The sequence below is a fragment of the Lissotriton helveticus genome, chromosome 6, assembly GCF_964261635.1.
Source record: "Lissotriton helveticus chromosome 6, aLisHel1.1, whole genome shotgun sequence".
Classification (NCBI taxonomy): Eukaryota; Metazoa; Chordata; class Amphibia; order Caudata; family Salamandridae; genus Lissotriton; species Lissotriton helveticus.
This window is the reverse complement of record NC_136067.1, coordinates 110,459,823-110,486,375: the sequence shown is the minus strand read 5'-3', so window position 1 is coordinate 110,486,375 and position 26,553 is coordinate 110,459,823. Positions and strand designations below refer to the sequence as shown.

Here is a 26,553-nt window from a genome sequence, read left to right as displayed (position 1 = left end):
TCTGTGAAAGGCGTAGATCGGACAGGGGTGAAACACTGAATCCAGCCGCCGCACTCCGTCGGCCGGCCCGGAGCCGGCTGCAGCGGCCGCTGTTGTCGTGGGCGATGGCAGCCACTCCAGGAGAACAAAGACCCGTCAGCGCCAGGCAGCGTCCGGGAGAAGGCGAGGACGCCCCACCGTTTCCACTGCTGGGAGCGCGAAGTGAAACACACCAGCGGAGTCGGGGTCACCTCCCGAGCCCGAATACACCACTTAGGAACAGGATCAGTACCAGGATAGGTCGCGGGACGGGAGGAAAGCGAGAGGGTCGGCGGAGCCGAAGGATCAGGCGGCCATCATGGCTGCAGGCTAGGCTCCTCCTCAAGTAAGCAACATTTGTTGAAAAAGCCAGGTAAAGCTAGACTACGTCTCCCAATTCACCAAACTACAAAGACGCTGGGCAGATTCTGACACTGATTGGGGAAGGGCGATTAGTACCTGGGTGTTATAGGACAATAAATAAAAATGTATAAATACACAGAAAAAATTGAATCCTGTCTAAACCCACGATACGTGTGGAACAGGACCAAACATGTCTGCAGATTCAAAAGTTCTCATGTAATGAAAGGTTTAAACTTACATAAGTTGAGTTTGTAAACAGAATATACCTACGCAAGCTAATACTAAACAAAATAAATTCTCATTGCCCTAAATGTTGCAGGATGGAAACGGACTTGTATGTATTTATTTGTATGTATTTGCTTATTAAGCGCGTCTGCCACCCAAAGGGTATCCTGGCGCTGAGACTGCGTCATTCCTACAGCTAGACTACAATTACATTACTCTGGGGAACAGAAAGGTCTTGAGGTCCTTTTTAAAGGAAGCGAGATCTTGTCTACTCCTCAGCGTCAGCGGGAGGGTGTTCCAAAGAGTAGCGGCCGTGAAACTAAAAGCACGGCCACCCATCCTCACTCTATTGATCCTGGGGATCGTCACTAGAAACGCGGAGGACGATCTCAAAAGTCTGGCAGCGGAGTACCAGGAGAAAAGATGTTGGAGCGGTATCGGTCCCTGTCCATGCAGAGCCTTGAAGACAAGGTATAACGCCTTGAAGGAAATTCTCTGTTGGACGGGTAGCCAATGAAGATCAGCCAATGCGCCGGAAGAAGAGGAAGAGCGAGGGCGAGATAGAGCCGATTTAGCCGCCATATTTTGGATCCTCTGCAGCTTTAGAATCAGAGTTTTGGGGGCTCCCAGAAATAGTGCATTGCACTAATCGAATCGACTAAGAATAGAACTGCGCACTACCTCTGCCCTGGCCTCTATGGGGAGGAGCGGTAAGATCTTACGTAGGGCGCGGAGTAAGCCCATACAAACCGCCGTGGTCCTGTTCACAGAGACATCGAGCTGCAGGTTGGGTTCAAACAGAACTCCCAGGTTACGGGCCGACTCAGCAGCCTCTGCCGTACCTAGGATGGATGTAGGCCAAAAATCGTCCGGAAGCAGACGAGGGGTACGGTCTAGGGAGCAATGGAGAACCTCCGTTTAGATCCATTGAATTGAAGCGAGTTAGCTCGCAACCACTCGGCTGTAGCCGACATACAGCAGTGGAAAGTGTCCCTCGATACTGCCTTTGTACCCTCAAATGAAAAAATCAATTGAGTGTCATCGGCATAGTTGATGACAGATATGCCGAATGACTATCAGGTCAACCAGAGGTCGAAGATACAGATTGAACAGGATCGGACTAATCGCCGACCCCAGGGGGACGCCCTGATTCACTTGTTGTATGGCCGATCGAAAAGGTGGTAGTGCCACTGCCTGCTGTCTGTGGCGAGATAAGATGTTAACCATCTCAAAGCCAAGCCAGTTACTCCTGTACTGCATGGTCCACCGTGTCGAACGCGGCCGACATGTCAAGCAGCACTAAAAATGCTGACCTGCCCATGTCGACACGCGTTCGTAGATCGTCCAACACGGTGACCAATGCAGCCTCAGTGCCGTGAGCCGGCCAAAAGCCGAATTGCGATGTATCCAGGCAGGAGTTGTTTTCCAGAAAGCTGGATAATGTTCTCTACAACTTTTATTATGAATGGTAAAAGCGAGATGGGTCTGTAGTTGGCCGGGCTTGAAGTGTCCAAAGAAACCTTCTTCAGCAATGGTGTGACAATTGCCAGCTTCCAGCTATCTGGGACTACTGCTGTACTCAGTGACTGGCAGCAGATAGTGTGGAGCGGAGGATACAGCTCATCTTGGAATGCCTTCCAGATCTTATGAGGCATAGGATCAAGTGGTGATCCTGAAGACACGCCATTAGCCAGGAGACAGAATTCCTCCAAAGAAGGACTAGGAAAGCAGGACAGCTGAGAAAAGCCTTCCCAATTATAATCCTTCTTAGAAGGCGCCGTAAGGGAAGGTTCTGCAAGGGGAGACAAGGAAGATGTAGACTGACCAGAGATCTGAAGTCCGTTCAAGATTGTCCTAATCTTATCCTCAAACGCAGAGGCCAAAGAGTCGCACAATTCCTGGGAGACAGGGATAGCCGGAGCAGTACAAGGCGGGTTGGCTAGGTTGTCGACCAATTTAAACATTGCCTGCGATTTGTTAGAGGCTTTGGCCAACGTGTCTGCCAGAAATTGGGCTTTGGCCTTCTTCAGCTGAACCTTATATTCCTGCAAGGTCGCTTTATATGCTACCTTATCTGACTCCCTATATTCTCTCCTCCAAAGTCGTTCCGCCTGTTTGCAGCGAAGTTTATGCTGTCCAAGGTCATCAGTGAACCAGGCGTTAGTTCTTCTAGGTCTGTCCCTCACCTTCCTTAAAGGAGCCAGTTCATCCAGGGATGTCACAATCTGCTGGCAAAGGGCCAAGTAGCTTTTGTCCGCACTATCCTTCACCATAAATGGTCTTGACAGCAAGGTAGGTCTAGTTGGTTGTTTCAAAAGGCGAGACCATTGCCTACTGATCTTAGTAACACCTGGGTCACCTGTCCTTAACGAACCGGGCAAAAAGATAGACAATAGGACTAGTGCGTGATCAGTCCAGCATTGATCCACGACCTCTCCCACTGAGACTAGATCTAGATCTTTGTCGGCAAATACAAGGTCTAGAGTATGCCCTTTAACATGAGTAGGTGACATAACCAGCTGTGCAAGTTGTATATTGCTACATGCTTGGCATAGTTCTCTATATGCCAGATCTTGAGGGCCAGAGGCCAAAGGTTAAAATCACCTAACACAAGTAGTCTGGTGTGGGAGTTCGAAAGGTCGTAGATCAAGTCAATCAGTGGCTGAAGAGCCGTGGTGGTTGAAAAGGGTGGTCTATAGCATAGAAGACCCGTTACCAGAGTGCCGCCCTGGGCCGTGATGGAAAAGCCCACGAGCTCGAACCCTGATACCTCTTTTACCACCAGCTGTGTAAAGGAGATTGAATCTTTAAATATATAGCCTTTGACTTATTCAAATGACGTGGAAAATCCTGAAATTTAGTAAATATTAGAACGCTGTAATTACTCGCCTAAATCCACCAACTGGAGAATACCTGTGCTCAATGCTTACTGGCAAAGGAAGATATGGTGTGAATTTCCAGTGTTAGAGACCCTGTTAGGAAAGAGGGAGGTTACTATCCTCTAACCTTAGTTGCGAGTATGGCTAATGAAACCTTGGCTTAAGGACATGTACATGTGCGCATTGGAAAGGATCACTTGTACGAAGCTCGCCAGAACTGATAAAAAGATGACAGAAGATCTAGCAAACAGGATGACTACATGACTTACTATGCATCTCCAAACACTAGACGCCATAAAGAGACACAGTGGAATTTGCTTTTAATGTTGTGTTATACACCATGTAGATTCAATTACACCATACATTAACAACAGACCCCAAGGTTAAGTATCAAATTAGATGGATTGTTATAATATTGTCAAATTAGTTATTGAAAAATAAGGAGGGGCTTCTGTGGTGATGTGAGAAAATGGAAGTGAATGACCACAAGGTGTATAATTATTAAGCATTTTACAGTCTGTTCCAATCATGTCCATTAGTTGTAACCCATATGCTTTTATCATATATAGGGTATTGTTCTTTATTTCTCAAAGTATCTATATTATTTAGTTACAAGTTCCGTAAACTGCTAACTTATGAAAGTGGTGTTACCTCTTACCTGAGTGGAGAGCTCTGTGAATGCAAGTAGGGTATCTAGGTATCTTCCAAATGCGGCATGTGCTTTCAAGCCCTGGAAAAAGAGATTCATACACACTTACAACAGGCAGGCATATTCTATGCGGCTTAAATGTTTTAATAGCCTACGTTTTTATCAAACAAAAAGCAACAGTGACATTTATTTTCAAACTTGAAAATATTTAGCATGTAACAGCATTTGCTCAACATTAACAAATATGGATTTCCATTTGCAAAGAACATTGCTAGCAACATTTATCTCAAACAAGATAGTGTTTAGAAGTGCATGAAAAGGACAAAATATAAGGCAAGCTATTTGTGGACAGAATTTTTCAGAAAACTAACTTTCGAAACACTATTCTTCCTCAATGAAAAATTGAAAAGTTCTTCGCTTCTGATCTTACGGAAAGTTCTCAGCTTACAAAAGTATATATATACATATACATATATATACATATATATACACACACATATATATACACACACATATATATACACACACACATATATATACACACACATATATACACACATATATATATACACACATATATATATACACACATATATACACACACATATATATATATATATACACATATATTACCTACTGGCGGTCGCCAGTAGGTAGTTATAGTTAGGACCTAGTTTCCATAGGAAATCGTCAACATTCTATTTGGATTAACTTTGGCCCTGGTGGATGAATCATTGCGTATTTCTCAAAGAAGATGGCTCGGTCCACTGCGCTCCTTCCCTGAAAATTTGGGGGGGATTGGTGAAGTGGGGGCTGAGATAAAAGGGGGGTCCCAAAACGTGTTTTCTCCATGTTATTTTCCATAGGACGTTTAGACACGGCTACAGGTCGAACGGCTGAATGGATTTATAAGAAATTTGGCAAAACTGTAGAGTCCGGCTCGCAGATTACGCTTTTTGTGGAATGGTGTAAATCCGTTCAGTAGTTGCTGAGAAAATTAAAGTTAAAGTCAATTATATATCTATAAGCGCGGACGGGTGCGCGCACTCGAGCGGCTGCGCGCGAGCGGAATTTTTTTTTTGCTGCGTGACGTCTGTTAACGTTCGATTCGAAGGAAATCAGGAAGTGTTGACCGCCATTTTGTCACTGCGAGTAAATATATTGTCATTTCAAAGCGTTGGAACATGGAAAGGGGAGAAGGTAGAGATTGTTTTGCTGCGTAGGTTTTCTCAGGGTGTGCAGTAAGGTCCTTAAAGGCGAAAATATATATATTTTTTTTTTCGAAAAAAAGTTGCGGGGTGCGCGCACTCGGGCGCGCACACCTATTTACAAGAGTGTGAAAATGGAGATAAATCAGAAGTTTGAGTGCTTTGATATAAGGTGGCTCTGAAAAGAGCCCTTGTGTTTATTGAGTTGTTTCTGCATTTATAAGTAAGTACCGATGCAGAGTCTGATGTTGCAGAGGAAGATTTTGTTTCCCTCATCCGTGAAATGAACACCATCTGTCCTATAGATGTCTTGCATGTGGTAACGCAAGTTGTTGTGGTAAATAGAACCCATGCTATAATCTCTGAGGAAAGTAGAAACAGATTTATTAACATGTCTCCTTGCTTTCTCAATTTGTGCACAATGTTAATTGGACCAATTCCATTTCTGTCTTTGGCATATATTGGAATATACCAAGGCAGTTCGAGGAAAAAGTGTCATCAATTGTCTAAATGTGTCTTTTAGAAGCATTTCCAGACCTACCCCAGTCAATGTGCCTAGATCGTTCCCACCACAGTGCACAATTATAAGGTCTGGTTCTGGGAGATGCATAAAAGTTTTCACCAATGGTATTAATTGGTGACATCTTAATCCTCTTTGCCCAATCCACGTTATCTGCACATTTGGTAAATCAAGGTTGGAAATTCGTCTGCTTGCTGCATATTTTCCACTCCAGTGAATATAGCTGTGTCCTAAAAGCCAAACCTTCATTTTCAAGGCAGATGCAGTCGTGCTCCGATGGGTTGTGGAAGTGGAATGTCAGTTAGAAGCTGAAATTCAGGATAAAAAAATGGATGAGGCTTGGTGTGGTTGAAAAACAAAAGATGATTGGTTGATTCTAATACGTGAAGATTGAAGACTACTTTGCATGTTAATGTTATGTAAAAGAAAAAGTAGTATTGGGTGTGAAAAAAATGACATGTAACAGAGCTGTGGATAGGCAGGTGTTTCTGGAGGGAAAACAGTGTTGTTAATTTGCTGTAGAACGTTGAGATATGAACTTTTGACCTGTGCCTTCAGCCAGGTGCAGAATGAGGTGTTACCATGGAAACAGCCAGAGATGGCAGTGGGTGATGGGTGACTTTTATGTGACATTGAAAATATTGTGAGGGACAACCAACTGAAATGTAAATTTGAATACAAAATTTTGCGGGAGGAAATATGATTGGCTGAAGAGACATATATGAGTCTGTATTGACTGGATATCTGTGCCATTGAATTTTGGTTGCAGTGATAGCAGCATAATTGAGACTTCCGTCAAACGAATATCTATTTTGTGACTGTCACTGTTGTACATCGTACAAAGCATTGGTAAAGGTAAGTCTGTAACTGTTTGTTTTGTCATGTACTGTAAAAAAAAAGGGTTCACGGGCTGTTATAGGCCTGTGGGTTCTAGTATGAGTAAATCAGGTCGACAAAAGAAAATATTAAGTTAGTACAGCTGAAGTTACGTGGAACTCATGAATACTGTTTCAATATACAATCATTTTAGTTGAGATTATGGATTAAAAGAGAGAACGTGTATATTTGAAATGTTTATTCAGAAATGCACTGTTTTCAAGGCAAGTTTCTTATCTAATACGAGTGCAGACATTGTAAAAAACAAAGTAATCGGTATAGCCACTAGTACATAAAATACAAACGGTATAGTTGATGAAAAATTAATATGGTTTAGCAAAATTAATTATACACTCTTATGAGGAAGTATATTGGGGCAGATTTATGAAGGCCTTGCGCCGCCGGTGCGTTACTTTTAACATAAATAAGGCTCATTATATGTTAATAAATGGATGAAGGTCTCTGGCCTTTCAGTTTAGGAACGATACATGAAAATGCTAGTGGTTAGACCAGTGTTTCCCAAACTGTGGTCCGCGGACCCCCAGGGGTCCTTGACCCATTCTCAGGGGGTCTGCAGGCAGCAGTTTTAAAAGCACTTCAAAGTTCCTTGCAGAATTATCAGTTTTGGAGCAACAATAAAAGTGTCAAGATAACACCAGTGATTAATGTACCTGCTGGAGAGAGGAGAGATTTGTCCAGTGGCAACTTCAACTTATCTAATGTAGCACAGAGGGTTACTGCAAAGAATATGTACCATGTATTTAATTTAAAAAAATGTTATATGCATAGGTCAGTGGGTTACTTACTGCTTTTGTAAGTAACTTATTTTTCTTCCCAGATTGTCGTATCCTTGTGCATAATAAGGTCTTCATTTACTATTCTTTGAAAGCTAATAAAATTCAATCTGTAATGATAACTGTGTTGTCGACTGCACCATTGTTTCCCAAAAACCTTTGGGGGAGAGCATTCCAAAGCACCCTCTGTAGTGGTCAGGCTCACTCATTGCACTTGGTATGCACCGTATGGGGACTGGTCTGAAAACATTTTCTAGGGCTGCTTTTGGTTTCCAGACTGGCCCTTGCAGGAGCAGGAGCCTCGAACAGCAAAATAAAACCAGCCATGTAAAGGTTTGTCCTGGGATGCAGCACCAATCTTCCCATTAAATTATTTCGTTTTTTGTAAATTCACAGAAGTGGAGGAGCGTGTCGTTATCCTCCTTGGCTTAATGACACGGTCCACCACTTCGGAAACGAGGGTTTTGGCCATATTTACAAGAATATGGTGCAGCCCTGTGTTTCCCCCTGCGCTTGCGCTACACTTAGCAGGGTAGCGGCAATGCAGGCACCCTTGCACCATAGTGCAAGTGTGACTGCGTGCAGGGGAAGATTGTTTATGTACAGGAAGATCCTCCTTCCTGAACATAAAAAATCCAAGGCGTTTTGCTTTTTCCATGTGTACTGCATAAGGCAGCACACATGAAAAAAGCAAAATCGAGGAGAAATAAAGCATTTATCCTCGTTTCGTCAAGTTAAGTCCAGGTGTTTCCTGGTTTTAATTATGGCGCAGTCTCCTATTTACGCTGCCCTTGTAAATAGGAGGCAGCGTTAAAAAATCAATGGCTGTTGCAGTGGAACGCCCATCGCAACACCCACTGCCCACCTCTTTCACGTTAAGTATTGCATGAAAGTGGTTCTTATTTGCAAAGCAGCGTTAAGCCATAGTAAGTGGCTCAACGGTGCCTTGTACATAGGGCGAAACCCATATCGCCACGGGAATATCGCAAAAAGTGACGTTCCCATGGAGATAGGGGTTTGTAAATCTGCCCCAAAAATTGTTAGTAATTCGAGTTTTTCTTTTGTGTACACCTGAAACAATTTCCCTGAGATATGTGGCACACAAGGTAAAACAGAACACCGGGACCTTTATCGATTGCCTTATGTTGCACAAAAGAAAAAAATACACGTAACAGACTTGGATCATTTACATTTTCACTATTTCTGGGCACTTTGCTTTTTGACCTTTCAGTAACCGACTTGCTTTATTTCGCCTGTATTTTACGTAGATCGGAAACAATGGCTATGTATTCGAACTTACCAATTAAAGAGCTACTATTATATTTGGTTTTCACAAAATCTTTATTCAAAAATGATGACGTACAAATGCAGGCATACAGCCACGTAAGTGATGACGCACAAATGCAGGCCTAAAACTACGTGGGCCAGCCACGGAGCAGACTGGGGCTGTACAAGAGGGCATATTTATCTGAGGAAAACATAACTGAGTCGGTGGTCATTTTATTTCATCAAGGTACGATAAGTGCAATAGAATCATATCGAAAATTCATTGTGGGCAAGTACCATCAGTGTTGAAAAATCGACCTTTCAATAATACTGTAATTAATGATGCGTCAGAACTTAATATCAATTCATTGTCCGAATGTTCAAGCAATACTCATCCCCTCCCGCCATGTGCTTCAAGAACTGCATCCATATTTCATGATCTGAAGTCTGAGCATCCGGAACACAACGGGGAATTGCGAGTTTCGTTTATATCGGCGCCATTTTGGGTGGGGTCAGGCGGGCCCAAGTATAGTCAAAATGTCTCCACCAACTCGGGGTTGGACCAGAATCTCTTTCGGCAGTCCAGAAGTTCCGTTAAGGGGCAACAGAAGGGACCGGTGACATGAACCATCAATCAAAGAAAAGGGAGGGGCAACAATCTTTCCTACCGGGTCATACTGATGTTCCACCGGAACCGATCGAATCAGTAGTCTGCAGGATTTTTGGTCATTCAAACTGAGGCTGGCGTCAGCATGAGAGCGCCAACGTCTCGTGGCTACGCTTTGGTCGTTCTGCGGGCAATCATGGCAGTCCTTTTCCATCGGGGGCGGTCGGAGGCCCGCGGAGGCCGAGGGCCCTCCGCAGCTCTCGTAGAATCTTCAAAGTTGAGGAGAACGCCTCTGGACAGGTGTCTTCCATTCAGAAAATATTGTTGGCAGCATTTTGAAAGGAAAGACAGGGGCCCATTTTCTGGTTAACAGGCGACCAGGCCAACTTTTCACGCCAGGCCCATTCCTGCAAAGTCGACCGCCATTTTTAGGAGATCTGCAACCACCGGCAGTCACTGGGTTGCAGGAGCAGATGGACTCAAGCCTGTCGGGCGAAGCATCGTTGCACCGCCACAGTGGATGTGTGGTAAATAAATAATACCTCTCTTTTTGAATGCATAAATGAATAACAGATAGCTCAATAAATAAGAGTCAAGATTCGAGGTAGTAGGAGTTTTGCAGGTTTAATACAGTATAAGGACAGGGACAGGACAACCTGCATAGGAATAAGATGGCAGGGCCCAGCAGCTGCTGGGGCTGGATCTGGGATGAGCGCGCTAACATTTAATAACAATACACGATCATATATACTAAAACAGTTGCATTACAATACATACGATAGGCGGAGCAGTGGGTGTGATCAATAGCAGTCGCGAAAGATAAGGGTGAAAGTAGGTGTAACAGAGGCATATACATAGACATGTGATGCAAACGTAACAGAATATGTCATGAATGGGGCGGAAACATGGAGGGGGCTACCTAAGGAGCCGGGACCTCTGACCTGATGGTGCGCGCAAACTGGCAATGACGTGTTACTAGGAGAAGCTGGGGGCTATGAACTCTGTGCTAGGAGCAGAGACTGAAGTCTGGAGAGTCAGGGCGACATGTACCTAAGTAGTATCTAGTATCTGATGTTTAGAGAACATGTTGATGGAATCCAAAAGTTATCGGGGTAAAGGCGAACAGACTCTAAGACTGGAGCATACATTATTCTACATGTAGTGCGTGATGAAGAATATTAAATGACCATTAAATGCAGTATTTCTCTTACATGGAGACGTAGAGGCTAGACAATGACGGAAACTATTGATGCAATTCAGTAGCTTTAGGAATGCAGAGAAGGAGGGCTGTACTGATAACTGGAATCATAACATACTCTTGGCAGACTCAGAGGCAGAGCCAAGCTGAGCCGGGCACTGCGAGGCAGGAAGTAAGTGAAGGGTCGAGGATACAGGTGGGGGCTGTATCGCTCCTCAGCGAGGCTTCAGGAGACAGGAGCTGAATCTGGTGTCCGGGCCCTTCTGAGGCCTAGAAACGGGGACTTTACAATGGAATAACGTGCACACTGAGAAACGTGGCAACGTAGCTTTACATAGGCCTGATATTCGTAGTATTCACGAGAACTGGAAACTGACATACTAAAGGTGGACACAACTATAATTGCGTCTTTAATCGAACATGGGGAATAACATATGCATATTAATCATGCACATATAACATATGATGGAGGACGCGTAGGGACACAGAACATGGCAAAATTTACTTTTCCACATTCCCTCCTTGTCACTACGTTTCCTTCAGGAAACATCAATATTCATGATACCATCTATTATTTCATACAGTATCATTTGCTCGTCTCGAATTTTCTTGGAACGGGTTTTAGAACGGGGCTTGGGACTAGGAATACAAGAGGTAGTACAGATGCCGCAAATCGCAGGGCCACATTGTATACAGAGGCAGCAGCTGAATATGATCGCTACTGCAATACCTAGAAAGGACAAGACTTTCCATCCCCAGGTGGAAACTATATTCCAGAACCAACCGGACCATGTCCAGGTGCCTGGATCTTGGTGTAACAGATGGGCAATTTTATGGAGTCTGGTTATAGCTGAATAAACAGACGGCGCGTTATTTGGAATGAAAATGCAGCAACTAGATCCGATGACTCTACAGGCCCCGCCCCTATCGGCCAATATGACGTCAAGGACGAGACGATTCTGGAGCACGACAATTCTCATAAAGGATTGTTCTTCGGTTAAATTACTTAGAGCAGAAGTAGTCTCAATTACTACTGCTTCGAGTGTTCTGGTTAATCTACGTATCAGTTTACTATTCACGACTGTACCCAAATAAGGGAAGACACCTTTATTGATATCTATATATTGTTCTAGAGCAGTTTCAGTATAATCGACAATCGGGAGGTTTCTCTTGTGTCTAGTATGTACTAGGTGGGAATTCCTATGGTAGTCGGGTGGGGCTAGAAAAACAGGTGGCAGTAGGAAGGCAATGTAACAGGTTCCCTCCCAATCGAGGGGCAGACGAACATATGCGGTTTGACCACAAATAAAATATGAATGACGTGAAGCTTTGAAAATAGATTTCCCACTGTCACTATACTTGACAATAGTAGTACAATCGCTATGTCCTACATGTGTAGAACCATTATTTCTAACACATAATTCGCCTTTGACTGGTAGTACTGAAATTGCAGGTAAGTCTGGAGTAGTATCAGACTGAACATTCAGGACCATGAAATTCGAAGAATAATTACCTAAATTATACACTTCATTTTCTAGATCTAACCCGGTTCTGTGGGGGAGACCTTGTTTGTCTGGAAAACATGTACTGTTAAGAAAAGACATATCTGTTGAGGATGACGTTAGCGTGGACCATGCTCCACACGAACCGTTATGTGAAAATGGATAAGGAAAGAGTGGCAGAACTCCCTTCGGTGTCTGGAAAGGGGGGAGTCGACCACACACCCAACAATTAGTGGCATTGCTGGTCTGGTGCGAATAATGTAACATGCGGATAAAAGAATTATTTCGCATAGCGAGGCGGTAATAGAGTTCATGAGGAGGCAGATCACTAAACGTATGCTCTACTGTAGCATTAGAAGACTTATTTACATGAGAAACTGGAAAATACAGGTAAAATGCATAACTGGTGCAGGAAATCATAATGCTGAGAAATAATATGAAACATAGAAAAACGATACATCGGATTGAGTTTTGACTAACTCTCTCACTATGGGGGTCTATTTTATACATGTCAGAAACAGTCTAACCGTTTCACCTAGGGGAGGACTTAGACAATCAAACTGGCTGACTTATTTTACTAGACCGGAGTTTCAACTTATACTCCTGCTGCGGAGTTTTCTCTAACAGGGAGGGTGCAGTATCATTGTTCTTTGCGGGACAGTCCTTAAGAATAGTACTTTGGTAATCCTTCAAATCCTGGGAAATGTTCTTTGAGACCGGTTTCAGTCCATAAAACTTCTTTATATGTGAAAGATGCACCCAGCCTTTGCGTCCCTCCAACTTCACGGCTGTACGGGTGGCCAAGAGGACCTGTCGGGGCTCCTTCCAGCGAGGCTCCAGCGGACTTGAGCGGTCAAAATTTCGCACCAGGACCATGGATCCTGGAACGATTTCATGCGGTGCCACCTCGGTATTGTCTGGAAATGCGGCGGCAACCTGTGAACGACAAGAGTTGAGGGCAGACATCAAGGAAGCTAGGTAATCTGTCAGCATATTACTTGAAACATCGGTAATACTTCGGGGTCTGGGTGTACCCCACATGTTAGGGGGGCGGCCGAAAACGACCTCATACGGGGACAGACCTGATCTGGAATGTGCGACCATGCGCATATAGAACAAAGCGACTGGCAGAGCTACTAGCCAGTCCACACCTTTCTCTTTACATACTTTGGCGATGCGGATTTTCAGAGTCTGGTTATGTCTCTCTACGAGACCTGCTGCTTCAGGGTGGCGTACACAATGGAACTTCCACTGGTACCCTAACAAAAGGGAAACATGCTTCATTAACTCTGAGGAGAATGGCTGGCCGTTATCAGAATATACGACCCTAGGGAGTCCATAACGGGGGAAGAACTCACGAACCAACTGCTTGGCAGTGGTCGCGGCTGTGTAATCTGGGACTGGATATGCTTCTGTCCACCTGGACAAAGCGCATACAACTACAAGGACATACTTGAAACCTCGACATCGCTCCATCTGAATGTAATCCATCTGGAGGACTTCAAAAGGGTGGTCAGGGGGCTGGAATCCACCTTGTTCCACCGGGACACTTTTACCTGGATTGAACTGACAACATATCATACAGGTACGGACTTTCTGCTTGGCTGCAGCTCGTAAATGCTTGTTGAACCAAATGTTCTGGATACTGTCTAACATAGCTTTTTCTCCTAAATGTGCTGGACTATGTGCGGTATTGATAATGACTTGAACCATAGAGTCGGGGAGAAACCATGTGGCTTTTCCCTTCGTTAACCATCCCTGATCTGTCTGGACCCCTCCTTGTTCGGACCATTTCTTGATTTCTTCGGGAGTAGCATGTAACTGGATATCTATGACATCTTGAGTAGGGTCCTTAACTGTCATACATGTAGTCGGATCTGGAGTGTGTGTCATGTTAACTGGAATGTCTGGAGTCTGAGCTGTAAGCTTGGCTGTGCGATCTGCTAGATCATTACCTTGAGAAATAGTGTCAGTAACCTTCGTATGTGCTTTGCATTTCATGATAGCAATGGATGTCGGTAAATGTATTGCATCTAACAGAGCTTGAATAAGGAGACCATGCTGAATCTTGGTTCCATGAGAAGTCATGAAACCTCTCTCCTGCCAGAGCACTCCAAAGTCGTGTACGACTCCAAATGCGTAGCGTGAATCTGTGTAAACATTAACTTTCCGGTTCTTGGCGTGTATGCAGGCTTGTGTCAGAGCAACTAGCTCTGCTGCTTGAGCGGACAGGGTGTCAATACGGTGTGTCTTAATAACTTCGGTGTCGGTGGTTACTGCATACGCGGCGACTAGTTCTCCTGTACTAGTTCTCATACATGAACCATCCACATAAAGTGTCAGGTCGGGATCTGGTAACGGAATATCGGTCAGGTCTTGTCTTGGCTTTGTCGTAATGTTGACTACTTCCACACAGTCATGTGTGGCAGGATTTGGATTAGCTGATGGTAACAGTGTAGCAGGATTGAGAACGTTGCAGCGTCTGATTTCTATGTGTGGCTGAAACAGTGTCAATTCATAACCTGTTAAACGTGCAATTGTCAAGTGCTGGGTCTGTGTTCGATTTAAAAGAACTTCCACGGAGTGTGGAACTTGTACTGTCAGGGAGTGTCCTAATACTATGGAATCACTTTGTCTGATAGCTAGTGCTGTGGCTGCAACTGACTTGAGGCACGCAGGCAGAGCCTGGGCTACAGGATCTAATGTGCTCGAAAAATAAGCACAGGGCTTGTATTGTCCTGCTTGATCTTGTGTGAGGACAGATAATGCTGTACCTTCGCGTTCTGTGACGAAAAGTGTAAAAGGCTTACTGTAGTTTGGTGTAGCTAGAACTGGAGCTTGGCATAAAGCTTTCTTTAACTCATTGAAGCTGAGTGTATGTTCAGATGTCCAAGGGAGGACAGTCGATACGGCTGCCTCCTGTGTCGTTAACTGTATCAGTGGCTTGGCTAGAAATGCATACTGCGGAATCCATTGTCGGCAATAAGAAGTAAGGCCAATAAAAGCACGTACCTCCTTCTGGGTCTTGGGCTGAGGAAGACTCGCTATTAACTGAATACGGTCAGGTGTCAACTGCCTACCCCTCTTGGACAGTAAGTGTCCTAAGTAGACCACTTGCTGGACACAGAATTGAAGCTTAGAAGGGGACACCTTGTGCCCCATCTCGGCTAGGAAATACAGAACTGTGAGGGATGCTCGCTCGCAAGCACGTTCAGAACGGGCTGTGATCAATAGATCATCGACATACTGGAGCAGGGCAGTGTCAGTTGGCATGTGAACATTATCAAGTTGTCTCTTAAGTGCTTGACTGTAAATACTAGGACTTTCTGTGAAACCTTGAGGAGCTCGTGTGAACATATAGCTCCTTCCATTTAAACAAAATCCGAAAAGAAACTGGCTGTCTGGATGAATGGGAACACTGAAAAACGCGTTCTTGAGGTCTATGACTGTAAAAAATGAGGCTTCTGAATCAATGGCTGTCAATAGGGAAGAGATATCTGGGACAACTGGGTACTGGGGAATAATACATTTATTAAGTTCTCGTAGGTCAATCACTAATCGATATACTGGGGGTGCATTTGGATCAGTACGTTTCATAACTGGAATGATCGGAGAATTGCATATATTGGAGTCAGTTTCTACAACCACTCCTCGAGCGATGAGTTCGTCAATAATTTTGGATAAGGCTGCTACAGCCTCAGGTGGCAATCTGTACTGTCTGATTCGTGGCAGGACTACACCTGGCTTGAGAGTCACACGATGGGGTGTGATTTGCATGTAACCTACATCAGTTGGACCTTGCGCCCATAGATGCTGCGGAACATTGGACAATCTGGGATCAAAATCTCGTAATACATAGTGACCCTTAAAGTCACGCAGGAACAATCGTATTCCCTCTGGGGAACAGCATATAACTGCACCTAACTCTTTCAGTGTTTTAATACCTAATAGATTCTCTGGACATGACTTAGTAAGTAACAGATCAGTAGTACGGGACAATGGACCTACTTCTAGAGTAACTGGCTTTGATATTTCATTTACAATGGGTTTTCCTGAAAATCCAAGGGAAACATTTCTTGAGCCTGAGAGCGGAGCCCCTGGAACTTCGGCGTGACTTATAGTGGTCCTACTTGCCCCTGTATCAATCAGAAACTTTCTGTCTTTCCCTAATACTTGACTGTGAACATAGGGACCTTCTTGATCTACAGGTATCTCGATGAGAGGCAAGCCTACCTCCCTCTCTAGGCTGTTTCATGAATACGGTTGATACTCTGGATACTCGGACTGTGCATACTGGTACATCTGCTGTGTAACATGCGGTGTTGCAGCGATGGGCTGCGGTGCTGTAACTGTCTGTGGTGCATTCTGTGGCTGAGGAGTCTGTGAAACTTGTTCTTGTCTAGGTGGACGTGGTCTTTCTTTAGTCTTACCAGTAGCTATGTTGTGTTTCAGAACTGCACACTCATTTATAAAATGACCTGGCTGTTTACAATAATTGCAGTTCCCTTTAACGGGAGCTGCAGGATGACTGGCTTGATTCGGACCCCTCTTCTGACTGTCTTGTGGGACAGATTGTGCAACTAGTACTTTCATTTTCGTGTCTTTCATACGCTTTCTCTCGTGTTCTTGTTCTTCCCTGATTCTATTCTGGTGGTATTGGAGCATCTGTAACATCTGGGACGGGGTATTAGCTTGCCAGGTACTTTCGACTTTCAAAACTCGATTTTTAATTGGTGGACTTGAATTCTCGACTAATTTAGTAACAAAAAGATGAGGGTATGACTCACTACTTGTCTTGAGGCCACTGTTGATGCTAAAACATTTCTCAAATCTAGAATAAAAATCACTAATGTCTTCGTCTTGTTTCTGTTTACAGGCTGAGATTGCATCCCAGTCTTCCTTTTTCGTTGTTAACAATCTGGGTAAAACTTGAATCAATAATTCAGGTAATTCTTTACATTTCGCTCCAAGACCGGTACCTGGTACTCGTGCCTTATCTTCAGCTTCTAGAACTGCCCAATCGATCTTTTTCTCTCCCACCTCCCATTCTTTTTCCTTGAGCTTTTCATACACCCCTGCGGGCAGCAGAACCTTTAGCATTTTAATTATATCTGGATACGTGTATTCTCCCATACGGAGCATGTCTTTTAATTCTCGATGGAACCCTGCTGGATCTTTATCGTGACAGGGAATTAATTTTTTCATCTCTAAGAGTTCCATCTTTGTGATCGGGGTGTAAACAAACACTCGTTCTAGTTCGCCACCCGTTCCTCTAACTGGGTGGACTTCTCGTAACGGATTCTGTCTCTCCATGTAAAATGGTTTACTTTCTGGGGGTGAGACATGAACAAAATGCGGGTTCAAAAACGTTCGATATTTGTGACGCTGTTCTAGAATGACACTAATTAAATCGGTACCTAGACCTTTCCATCTATACTGGAGTAACTCGTTCAGGATATCATGTAACGGGCCTGGATCAGAGTGCTGACCCTCATACAATGTAATGAGGTGCTGGATCATATACATACCCACCAGTCGCTGCTCGGCTGGGGGCAGTTTCAGAAACATTTGTGCCACTATTTCGTCTGGAAAAGTGGTAGAATCAGTAATCCATCGGACTGCTGATCGGGCTAGTTCTTGTTCATGCATAGTACTTAACTCACTGTAACCGATTCGTGATTTCAGAATGTGATCGGTAGCTTGAAATACTTGTTCTAGAGAACCTTGTTCTGGTGCTGGATGATGGAAAGTTGACTTGTGTTCTAGGCGTAAATGGCGATCCGGAAATCTAGATTTTCCTACATACGCTATTCTGGCGGGATTCTCGTCGTCTACCTCTTCAGTATCAGAGTTACTTTCTTTCTCACTTACTTGTGTTGCTTTACGCTGTTCGTGTAACTTTATTATTTCTTTACGGATTTTCTTGTACATACTTTCCATAGCACTGATGGTCTTGTGCTTTCCCTCGGCTATATTATCACTCCACTTTGTCAGGGTTCTCATTTCGGCTTGATCTTTGGACGGGTAATCTTGTTCTCGTATTAAACAATTAATAAAAAACTTTAGTATCATGAGCTGGATCTCGGCTTTCCTTTGAGACATGACTTCGCCAATGCTTTCTGGATCATCCCCTGTACGGATGAAACGATATATTCTGTCTAGATCTTCTTTCATATTCGGTAGGGTGACTAGATACTCGGCCACCTTTCTTACGCGTAATGAATATAAAACCATATTATCCTCGCCTGGGACTGGATCATAGCCACATTCATTAAGGGCTTTTCTTATTTCTGCAACAAACTGATATCTGGGCGTGCGCTGTGACGCCTGAGCATGTAATTCGACTAACGTTCAACGCTTGTGTGGCGGCGGGGTTTGAGGAGGACCTCCCCCTGCGGCCCCTAAACTAGAATCGTCAACTGATACTCTTCGTCCTGGCAGAGTGGGAAATGGAAATGCAGACTGGACTTGTATGGCGGGCTGGACCGGGGGTACCATAATAGGTACTCCGGTGTCTGGAGGAGCGGGAAGTGCCTGATTTACAGGGACTGGCGGAGTAGTAACAGGATTTGCATATTCTGGGACTGTGTCGTCCAAATAGGACGAGATGAAAATATCAGCTGCGGTCGGTTTGTGACGTAGCTTGGTCGGAACTAATGGTGGCGGAAAGTTACTGGATGCCTCCGGGGTCGCTTTTGGCAGGCCCTCGGCAAGAAGAGGATACATACCCTTAATAAGAGCATGCCTCTGTCTGTCTGACTGTTCGGTTTTAACTCGTTCACCAATCTCGATTAATTCCCTTTCTTGGGCTCGTTCCAAGGATTCTCTACTTAATTCTGACTTTCTGATTTCTTTTTCGGTTCTTTTATGAGATTCTTTGCGCCATAACTCGATGGCATCTTTCTGTGACTGTCTGGCTTTCTTTTTCCATAATGCTTCTTCTACTCTCATGATGCACTCGGCATCCCATGTGCCTGATACAGGCCATCTATACTTTTCCTCTAACTGTTTGGTATACTCGACCCATAACTCTAGATATAATATGGCACTTATGCCATGATTCTGATACATAAAATGACCTGGACTGTCCCTAGGCGGGACTGGAACTGCTGCTTCCAGCAGACCCTTTCTAGTTTTTAACTGACGTAACTTAGAAAACAAGGGCATGACTGAACTGTAACTGAGACACAATACGTAATTACACAATAAACACGATAATTACTTCACACTCATACCACAACATCAAAATACATGAAGAACATTTAGAAATAACAGTTCGAACAGAATACTACCTGGAATACGGAACACAGAATACATGAATTTTCTCGAGAACAGAACTGACTAGAACAGAAACTAGATGCACTGCTGAAACAGTACGAAACTTACCGGTCTCATAAAGAGACACGTCAGGACCCGCATCCACCGGAGTGGACACTTCGTTTTGTGGGCTTGTGTACCACCAACCCACGGACCAGAGTCAATTAAATTGACCCTGTCTAGATACTACCCCAGTAATGGTACTCACCGGGCAGTAAGAACGGAAGGCCTCAGACTGGACGGGACTGCTTGGACGCCGGACGGACGAACTTCGGACTTCTGTTACGGGTGGGCCTCCGGATACCTCGGACCTTGGACTCTCGGCTTGGGCTCTGGTCGGGACTCGCCGCGTTCCTCCACCGTCTCGTCTGGATGCTGGACCGCCTCCTCCGTCTCCTCCGTGGGCCTGAGGGATACTTGAAGCAGAAATATCTGCCGGTGCGCAGAAGAGTTCCGTCACGACTGCAGAGGGTCAGGGGGTCGGCGTGGCTTCACCGACGCGTGGGGAAAGGGCAAGTCCCTGTTCGGGCGCCATTATGTGGTAAATAAATAAATAATACCTCTCTTTTTGAATGCATAAATGAATAACAGATAGCTCAATAAATAAGAGTCAAGATTCGAGGTAGTAGGAGTTTTGCAGGTTTAATACAGTATAAGGACAGGGACAGGACAACCTGCATAGGAATAAGATGGCAGGGCCCAGCAGCTGCTGGGGCTGGATCTGGGATGAGCGCGCTAACATTTAATAACAATACACGATCATATATACTAAAACAGTTGCATTACAATACATACGATAGGCGGAGCAGTGGGTGTGATCAGTAGCAGTCGCGAAAGATAAGGGTTAAAGTAGGTGTAACAGAGGCGTATACATAGACATGTGATGCAAACGTAACAGAATATGTCATGAATGGGGCGGAAACATGGAGGGGGCTACCTAAGGAGCCGGGACCTCTGACCTGATGGTGCGCGCAAACTGGCAATGACGTGTTACTAGGAGAAGCTGGGGGCTATGAACTCTGTGCTAGGAGCAGAGACTGAAGTCTGGAGAGTCAGGGCGACATGTACCTAAGTAGTATCTAGTATCTGATGTTTAGAGAACATGTTGATGGAATCCAAAAGTTATCGGGGTAAAGGCGAACAGACTCTAAGACTGGAGCATGCATTATTCTACATGTAGTGCGTGATGAAGAATATTAAATGACCATTAAATGCAGTATTTCTCTTACATGGAGACGTAGAGGCTAGACAATGACGGAAACTATTGATGCAATTCAGTAGCTTTAGGAATGCAGAGAAGGAGGGCTGTACTGATAACTGGAATCATAACATACTCTTGGCAGACTCAGAGGCAGAGCCAAGCTGAGCCGGGCACTGCGAGGCAGGAAGTAAGTGAAGGGTCGAGGATACAGGTGGGGGCTGTATCGCTCCTCAGCGAGGCTTCAGGAGACAGGAGCTGAATCTGGTGTCCGGGCCCTTCTGAGGCCTAGAAACGGGGACTTTACAATGGAATAACGTGCACACTGAGAAACGTGGCAACGTAGCTTTACATAGGCCTGATATTCGTAGTATTCACGAGAACTGGAAACTGACATACTAAAGGTGGACACAACTATAATTGCGTCTTTAATCGAACATGGGGAATAACATATGCATATTAATCATGCACATATAACATATGATGGAGGACGCGTAGGGACACAGAACATGGCAAAATTTACTTTTCCACAGATGAGACCCTGCTGGGCTCGTGGAGCGTCGCTGTACCGCAACAGTGGGCGAGTCCTTTGCTGGGCTCGTGGAGCATCCCTATACCGCCACAGTATGCGAATCCTTTGCTGGGCTCGTGGAGCGTCCCTATATCGCCACAGTGGACGAACCCTTTGCCGGGTGCGTGGATTGTTGGGGGTGCAGCTGAGGGGCCTCCACCTGGGGAGGCGGGAGAGGCTCGTCCGCGCCGCCTCTCCCTCCCAGTGCACCCCACGGCGTCTTGCTGACATTTGTTATGGCCGGACCAGGCGATGAAGAGAGGGGTGGGGGGGGGGGGTCGGAGGCATATGCAAGACATCCCCCCCTTGTGGCCTGCAAGGCGCCGAAAAAAGAAGAGAATGGGAAGACAACTACATCTTGGGTAGGGCCCATGCCTTCTCTGGCCGATGGCGGCCGGCCGCTCTTTGCCACGGCCCCAGGAACGGATCCCTTGGTTCATCCTGGGGACAGGCCTTGGCGCGTGTTGTCGCCTCCGGACTATTCGCGTAATGGTTCTCCACCCCAGGCCGTTGCCGACGGCTTTTGTAGACTTTCTGACGCTCAAAAACCCTACTAGAAAGCAGCCCAAAAGTAGCCCAACATTGCTACTTTGGGGAAGGAGGGACAGGGACGGCGTCAAGTAGACGGCGAAATGCATTGTGGGTTTGTTGCTGCGGCCGTTTGTCATGCAAATAGTTGTTTTAATATATTTTTGTTCAAGAATAAAAACGTTTTAACCTGTTATTTTGCTGTCGTGTGGTATATTTCTAATATTTGTCGCTCTGATGTCGTTTCCCCTCCCAAATGTAACATGTGATTGTAATCTACAGCCGGACATTCCGACAGGACATGAGAGCAAAAGGGGGGGGGTCAGATCTGAAGTTGGGCAGGCGATAAGATCACGTTTTGCTATGTGGGGCTATCTATGTTCGTGATGGGGCCTAAAAGGGGGCAAGATGGCGGGGCCACTGTGCCGTGACTTTCGCTTTAACTCCAACAGTGGTGAGGGTGAACACAAATGAACGCCGCTTATGTACATATACATTTTCATTTTCTACACCACATGAAACCTGCGTCAGGTTTCATATAGGCGTTTTGTTGCAGGGTGGGCATTCATTTGCATGAAAGCCCTGTAAAACTAACACAGTGAAATTTAGAAGATTTCACTGAGTCAGCTTTATAGCATTGCTGAATCAAATCCTTACGCCTGTTTGAAACAGGCATAAGGAGTGATGCACCATGCAATGTGTGGCTTGCTCCTGTGCATTGCAGTAGACATGTCGCGCTTACGACGTGATTCCTGCAATGTGCTGCTTTTGCGGCACAGATGCGTGACGCATCTGTGTTGTTTTTGCTCAATGGTGCTCCACATTGTAAATGCGGCACACCATGGGTGGCAGAGCAGCGGTGCACATTAACTGGTGCATCTCTGGGGATGCGCCAGTTAACATAAATCTGCCCCTTTACATTTAAGTATGAGCAGGGGACACAGAGTTGGTGAGGCTTATCCAAGGTTAAAAAGAGATGAGTCCTGTTCACTGAAAACTTGGACATAGGACTCACCTCCTCAGCATCGCTGGACATGGCTAAATAATAGCTGCAAAATGTTACTCTTGTTAAACAATTTTACTATTATAGTCTCTGAGATTTGTCTCTTACTCTGCAACATCTCATTGTTGTTCTCTTTCTTTAAAGATAACGACAACATTAACCATGAGTGATAATGAGCAATCCGTTGATCTCGATCTTATCGTTGAACTGGTCATTGAAACGTCAGTGGAAGTGGATCCCTTAGATGATTTAAATCCTGAGGATGATGAAGAACATGATGAGGATGCCGATTTGTCAGAATTGTATGACATAGGGTGGGAAGCTGACGTGCTTCAGCATATGGAACTATAAACATTTATTTTTAAAATTTACTGGAAATAAAAAGTGAAAATGTAAACCGTTTCATTTAAAATTAAACATAACTTGAAAAACAGGTTATGTGTAGTGTCTTTAATAAAATAGTCAAATATGCTCATAAAAATATTTCTAAACCAATGAAAAGCTTTATTAACAAGTCACATGACCTGTTATGCTTACATTACGCGCTCCGCGCCGCGCCCCGGATTGCTTCCGGGAAGCTGCGCTTCGCGCCTCGCGCACCGGAGAACTTCCGGGTGCGCTAACGCGGCGTGTCATATGACGCATTATGCAACAACGCGATACGTCGTTGGGGCTCCACCGGAACTGATTGAATTGGTAGTCTACAGTGTTTCTGGAAGTTTCAGACTGAAGCTGGCGTTAGCATGAGAGCACCCCGTGGCTACGTCGTGGTCATTCTGCGAGCAATCATGGCAGAAGCTTCCCACCGGAACTCTGCGGGAGTCGGGGGCCCCGGTGACTCTTGTAGAATCTTCAATGCTGTTGGGACGCTTTTGGGAATGGGGCCCATGCCGTAGCAGTGAAGCGTTCGAGTTCCAGGGTTGTCCAGAGCCATCCTTGCAGGCCAGGCCCAAGTCTGTGGAGCCGACCGCCATTTCCTGAGCTCCGTGGCAGCCGCCTGTCGCTGTACCGCAAGAGTGGGTGCAATTCAGCCGGATGGCGGGTGAGACGCTGTAATAGCAAGAGCAGGCGTAATTGAGCTGGCCGAGCGAGGCAATGTGCCGCAGGAGCGGGCGCAACTTAGCTTGTGGAGTGAAGCGCTGGGGTGCAGCTGAGAAACCTCCACCTGGGGAGGTGGGGGAGGCTCGTTCGCGCCGCCTCTCCCTTCCAGTGCACACCACGCCGTCTCCTGGTGCAGGTATATGTGATGGTTGGACCAGGGCACCGCAGGACGTGTCTTCAGGTCAAACGGATTGTGGGACAAGGTCCAGAATGGAAAAGTCACCAAAAGGCTAAAAGTTCCGCCGGACCCCGGGAGCCGGCCGCCTATGTCGAGTGAAGTGCTGGGGTGCAGCTGAGAAACTTCCACCTGGGGAGGTGGGGGAGGTTCGTTCGCGCCGCCTCTCCCTTCCAGTGCACCCCACGCCGCCTCCTGGCGCAGGTATATGTGATGGTTGGACCAGGGCACCGCAGGACGTGTCTTTAGGGGTGTAGCTGAGAAACCTCCACCTGGGGAGGTGGGGGAGGCTCGTTCGCGCCGCCTCTCCCTTCCAGTGCACCCCACGCCGTCTCCTGGCGCAGGTATATGTGATGGTTGGACCAGGGCACCGCAGGACGTGTCTTTAGGTCAAACCCTTAACTATGGCACCCAACATCCAGGACTTATGACATTTGTGGAAGGCTGTGACATCGAAGCATCTCAGGGACCAAGCATATGCAGAGTCCTTTCTACAGCCTCTGCGTTTCTTCTTACCTAGTTATGGTTTTTTCACTGCCACTCCAGGCTTTTAGTCTGTGGATGGCAAACTATGAACCTACACTCACCTTTGAAAATCTTACTATTGATGCTTGACTGAGGACAAGGAGATCAGTGAAGCGCTGGGGTATAGCTGAGAAACCTCCACCTGGGGAGGTGGGGGAGGCTCGTTCGCGCCGCCTCTCCCTTCCAGTGCACCCCACGCCGTCTCCTGACGAAGAGGTTGCAGCAGGCTGCCATGTAAATAGTTATTTAATTAAACGTTTTACCATGTTACTTTGTTGGTGTGTTGTATATATTTATAATATTTGCATAGGGTTTCTCGTTATTTTGGGCGGGGTGGGCGGCGGAGCAAATTCACTGAAAAAACCATAGGTTATAGACCATATATAGTTAAATATCTCAAGTCCTTCTGTGCACTCAATGGAGATACAGGTCGTCGATCAGAAAATGTGCTGGCCACCTCTAATGGTAATAGCGTGGCCAGGGCTTTTGTCGATGCCTCTGCAAATTGCACAGGGTGCATTTGTTTGACATGCCGCACCATGGTATGTATGGAAAAGGAATATTTTTTGGTTGGATTTCCTCTTGAGAGAAACGAGTCACATATCGTGCAGGTTACTTTTGGTGCATTTACTTTCTTTTGATTTTCAGGATAAGTGAAAAATTGCCAGATGAAAGATTCTTTTTTTCTTCTGAAAGGTAGTCGATCATTTTGGAAGTGTTGTTTTCACGTTGCAGCAGGCTGGCATGTAAATAGTTATTTAATAAAATGTTTTACTCTGTTACTTTGCTGGTGTGTTGTATTTATTTATAATATTTGCATAGGGTTTGTCGTTATTTTGGGCGGGGTGGGCGGCGGCGCCGAGCTATGTTGCAGCCATCATGGCGTCGAGCTCGGTTTCTCTCACTAGTTTCATATTTCTCATGAGGGGTTGTTCCAAATGTTTCTATTTTAGCGAGGTCAAAAAGAGATCCTATCAGTGGCCTACTGATTTTGCTCTATTCTTTTTGTTTTCTCTAACGAATTTTAAGTTAAAGTTTGCTAGTACGATACAGCGGCTAGTCCGCATTTTATATATATGTCTTTTTTATTAGGGGTGTCCTCCGGTGGAGTCGGACGATCTACCTCTAATAAACGGTAAGTGTTCCTCTGAAGGAATGTGTCTTGAAAGTGGCTGACTGTAATGTATGATATTTCACTCAGTGACTTTCAAGCCCAGGTTGTATGTTTTTTCAACAAACTCCGTTGTAACGCATGCCTTTACCACGCATGCGTTACAACGGAATGCTATTTACACGGCTATCTTTTTCCACGTATTTTAGCGTGGTGACGTCATTAGTAAAAAAAAAAATGGCCTTTTCCTTCCTCTCAGATGCCGATTGCCTGCACATCACGTCTAATGGTGAGTGTTTTTTTTGGGGGGGGGGGAAGCCCCCCCCAAACCCCCCTTTTTTATATGTACCCTTTACCACACATGCCTTTACTACGTACCTCGTAGTAAAAGTATGCGTGGTAAAGGCTGTCGTTGTAACCACGCATGCGTTGTAATGCATGCGTGGTTAAAGTTTTCGTTGAAACGGCCTCGTTGTAGTGGTCGTTTCCCTTCAGGCCCATGCTGTTTCAAAACTGTGCATGTGCTTGAAGCAGGCGTAGGTATTGACGCAGCATAGAAACTACTAAGAACCAATTGGAAGTGTTGTTTTCAAGTCACATGACTTCACATGCGCGTCTCAGGACGTGTACGCGGTGATAGTATCTAGTCACGTACGCCATTTGGAAGTAGCGGTCTAATTCAACGAAGTTTCAAAACGTGAAAAGGAGTAAATTCAAACATATCCGGATTTAATATATCTTTTGAGCTCGATTCAAGCATACAATTGTTAAAGTATAAAACCTTTTTATATATTTTTTTGAAAATAGCAAGGTGTGTACATTCGGTCACACACGAAAGTTTAAAAAGACATTCGGCTCCATTTAATGAATATTTTCATAATAATAAAAAAGAAGCCTAGGTTTAGTGTCTTTGACGTAG

General features: G+C 45.2%; 1 protein-coding gene across 2 annotated transcripts in view; it reads right to left on the bottom strand.

The window, feature by feature from the left end:
* Nucleotides 1–26,553, bottom strand: part of LOC144762304 (exportin-5-like) — a 2,548,278-nt gene that overhangs the window by 1,976,931 nt on the left and 544,794 nt on the right. For both annotated transcript variants that reach the window (XM_078647452.1, XM_078647453.1), the window contains exon 13: nt 4,144–4,215. In XM_078647452.1, the coding sequence (XP_078503578.1) occupies nt 4,144–4,215 (72 nt within the window). The remainder of the gene's footprint in view (nt 1–4,143; nt 4,216–26,553) is intronic.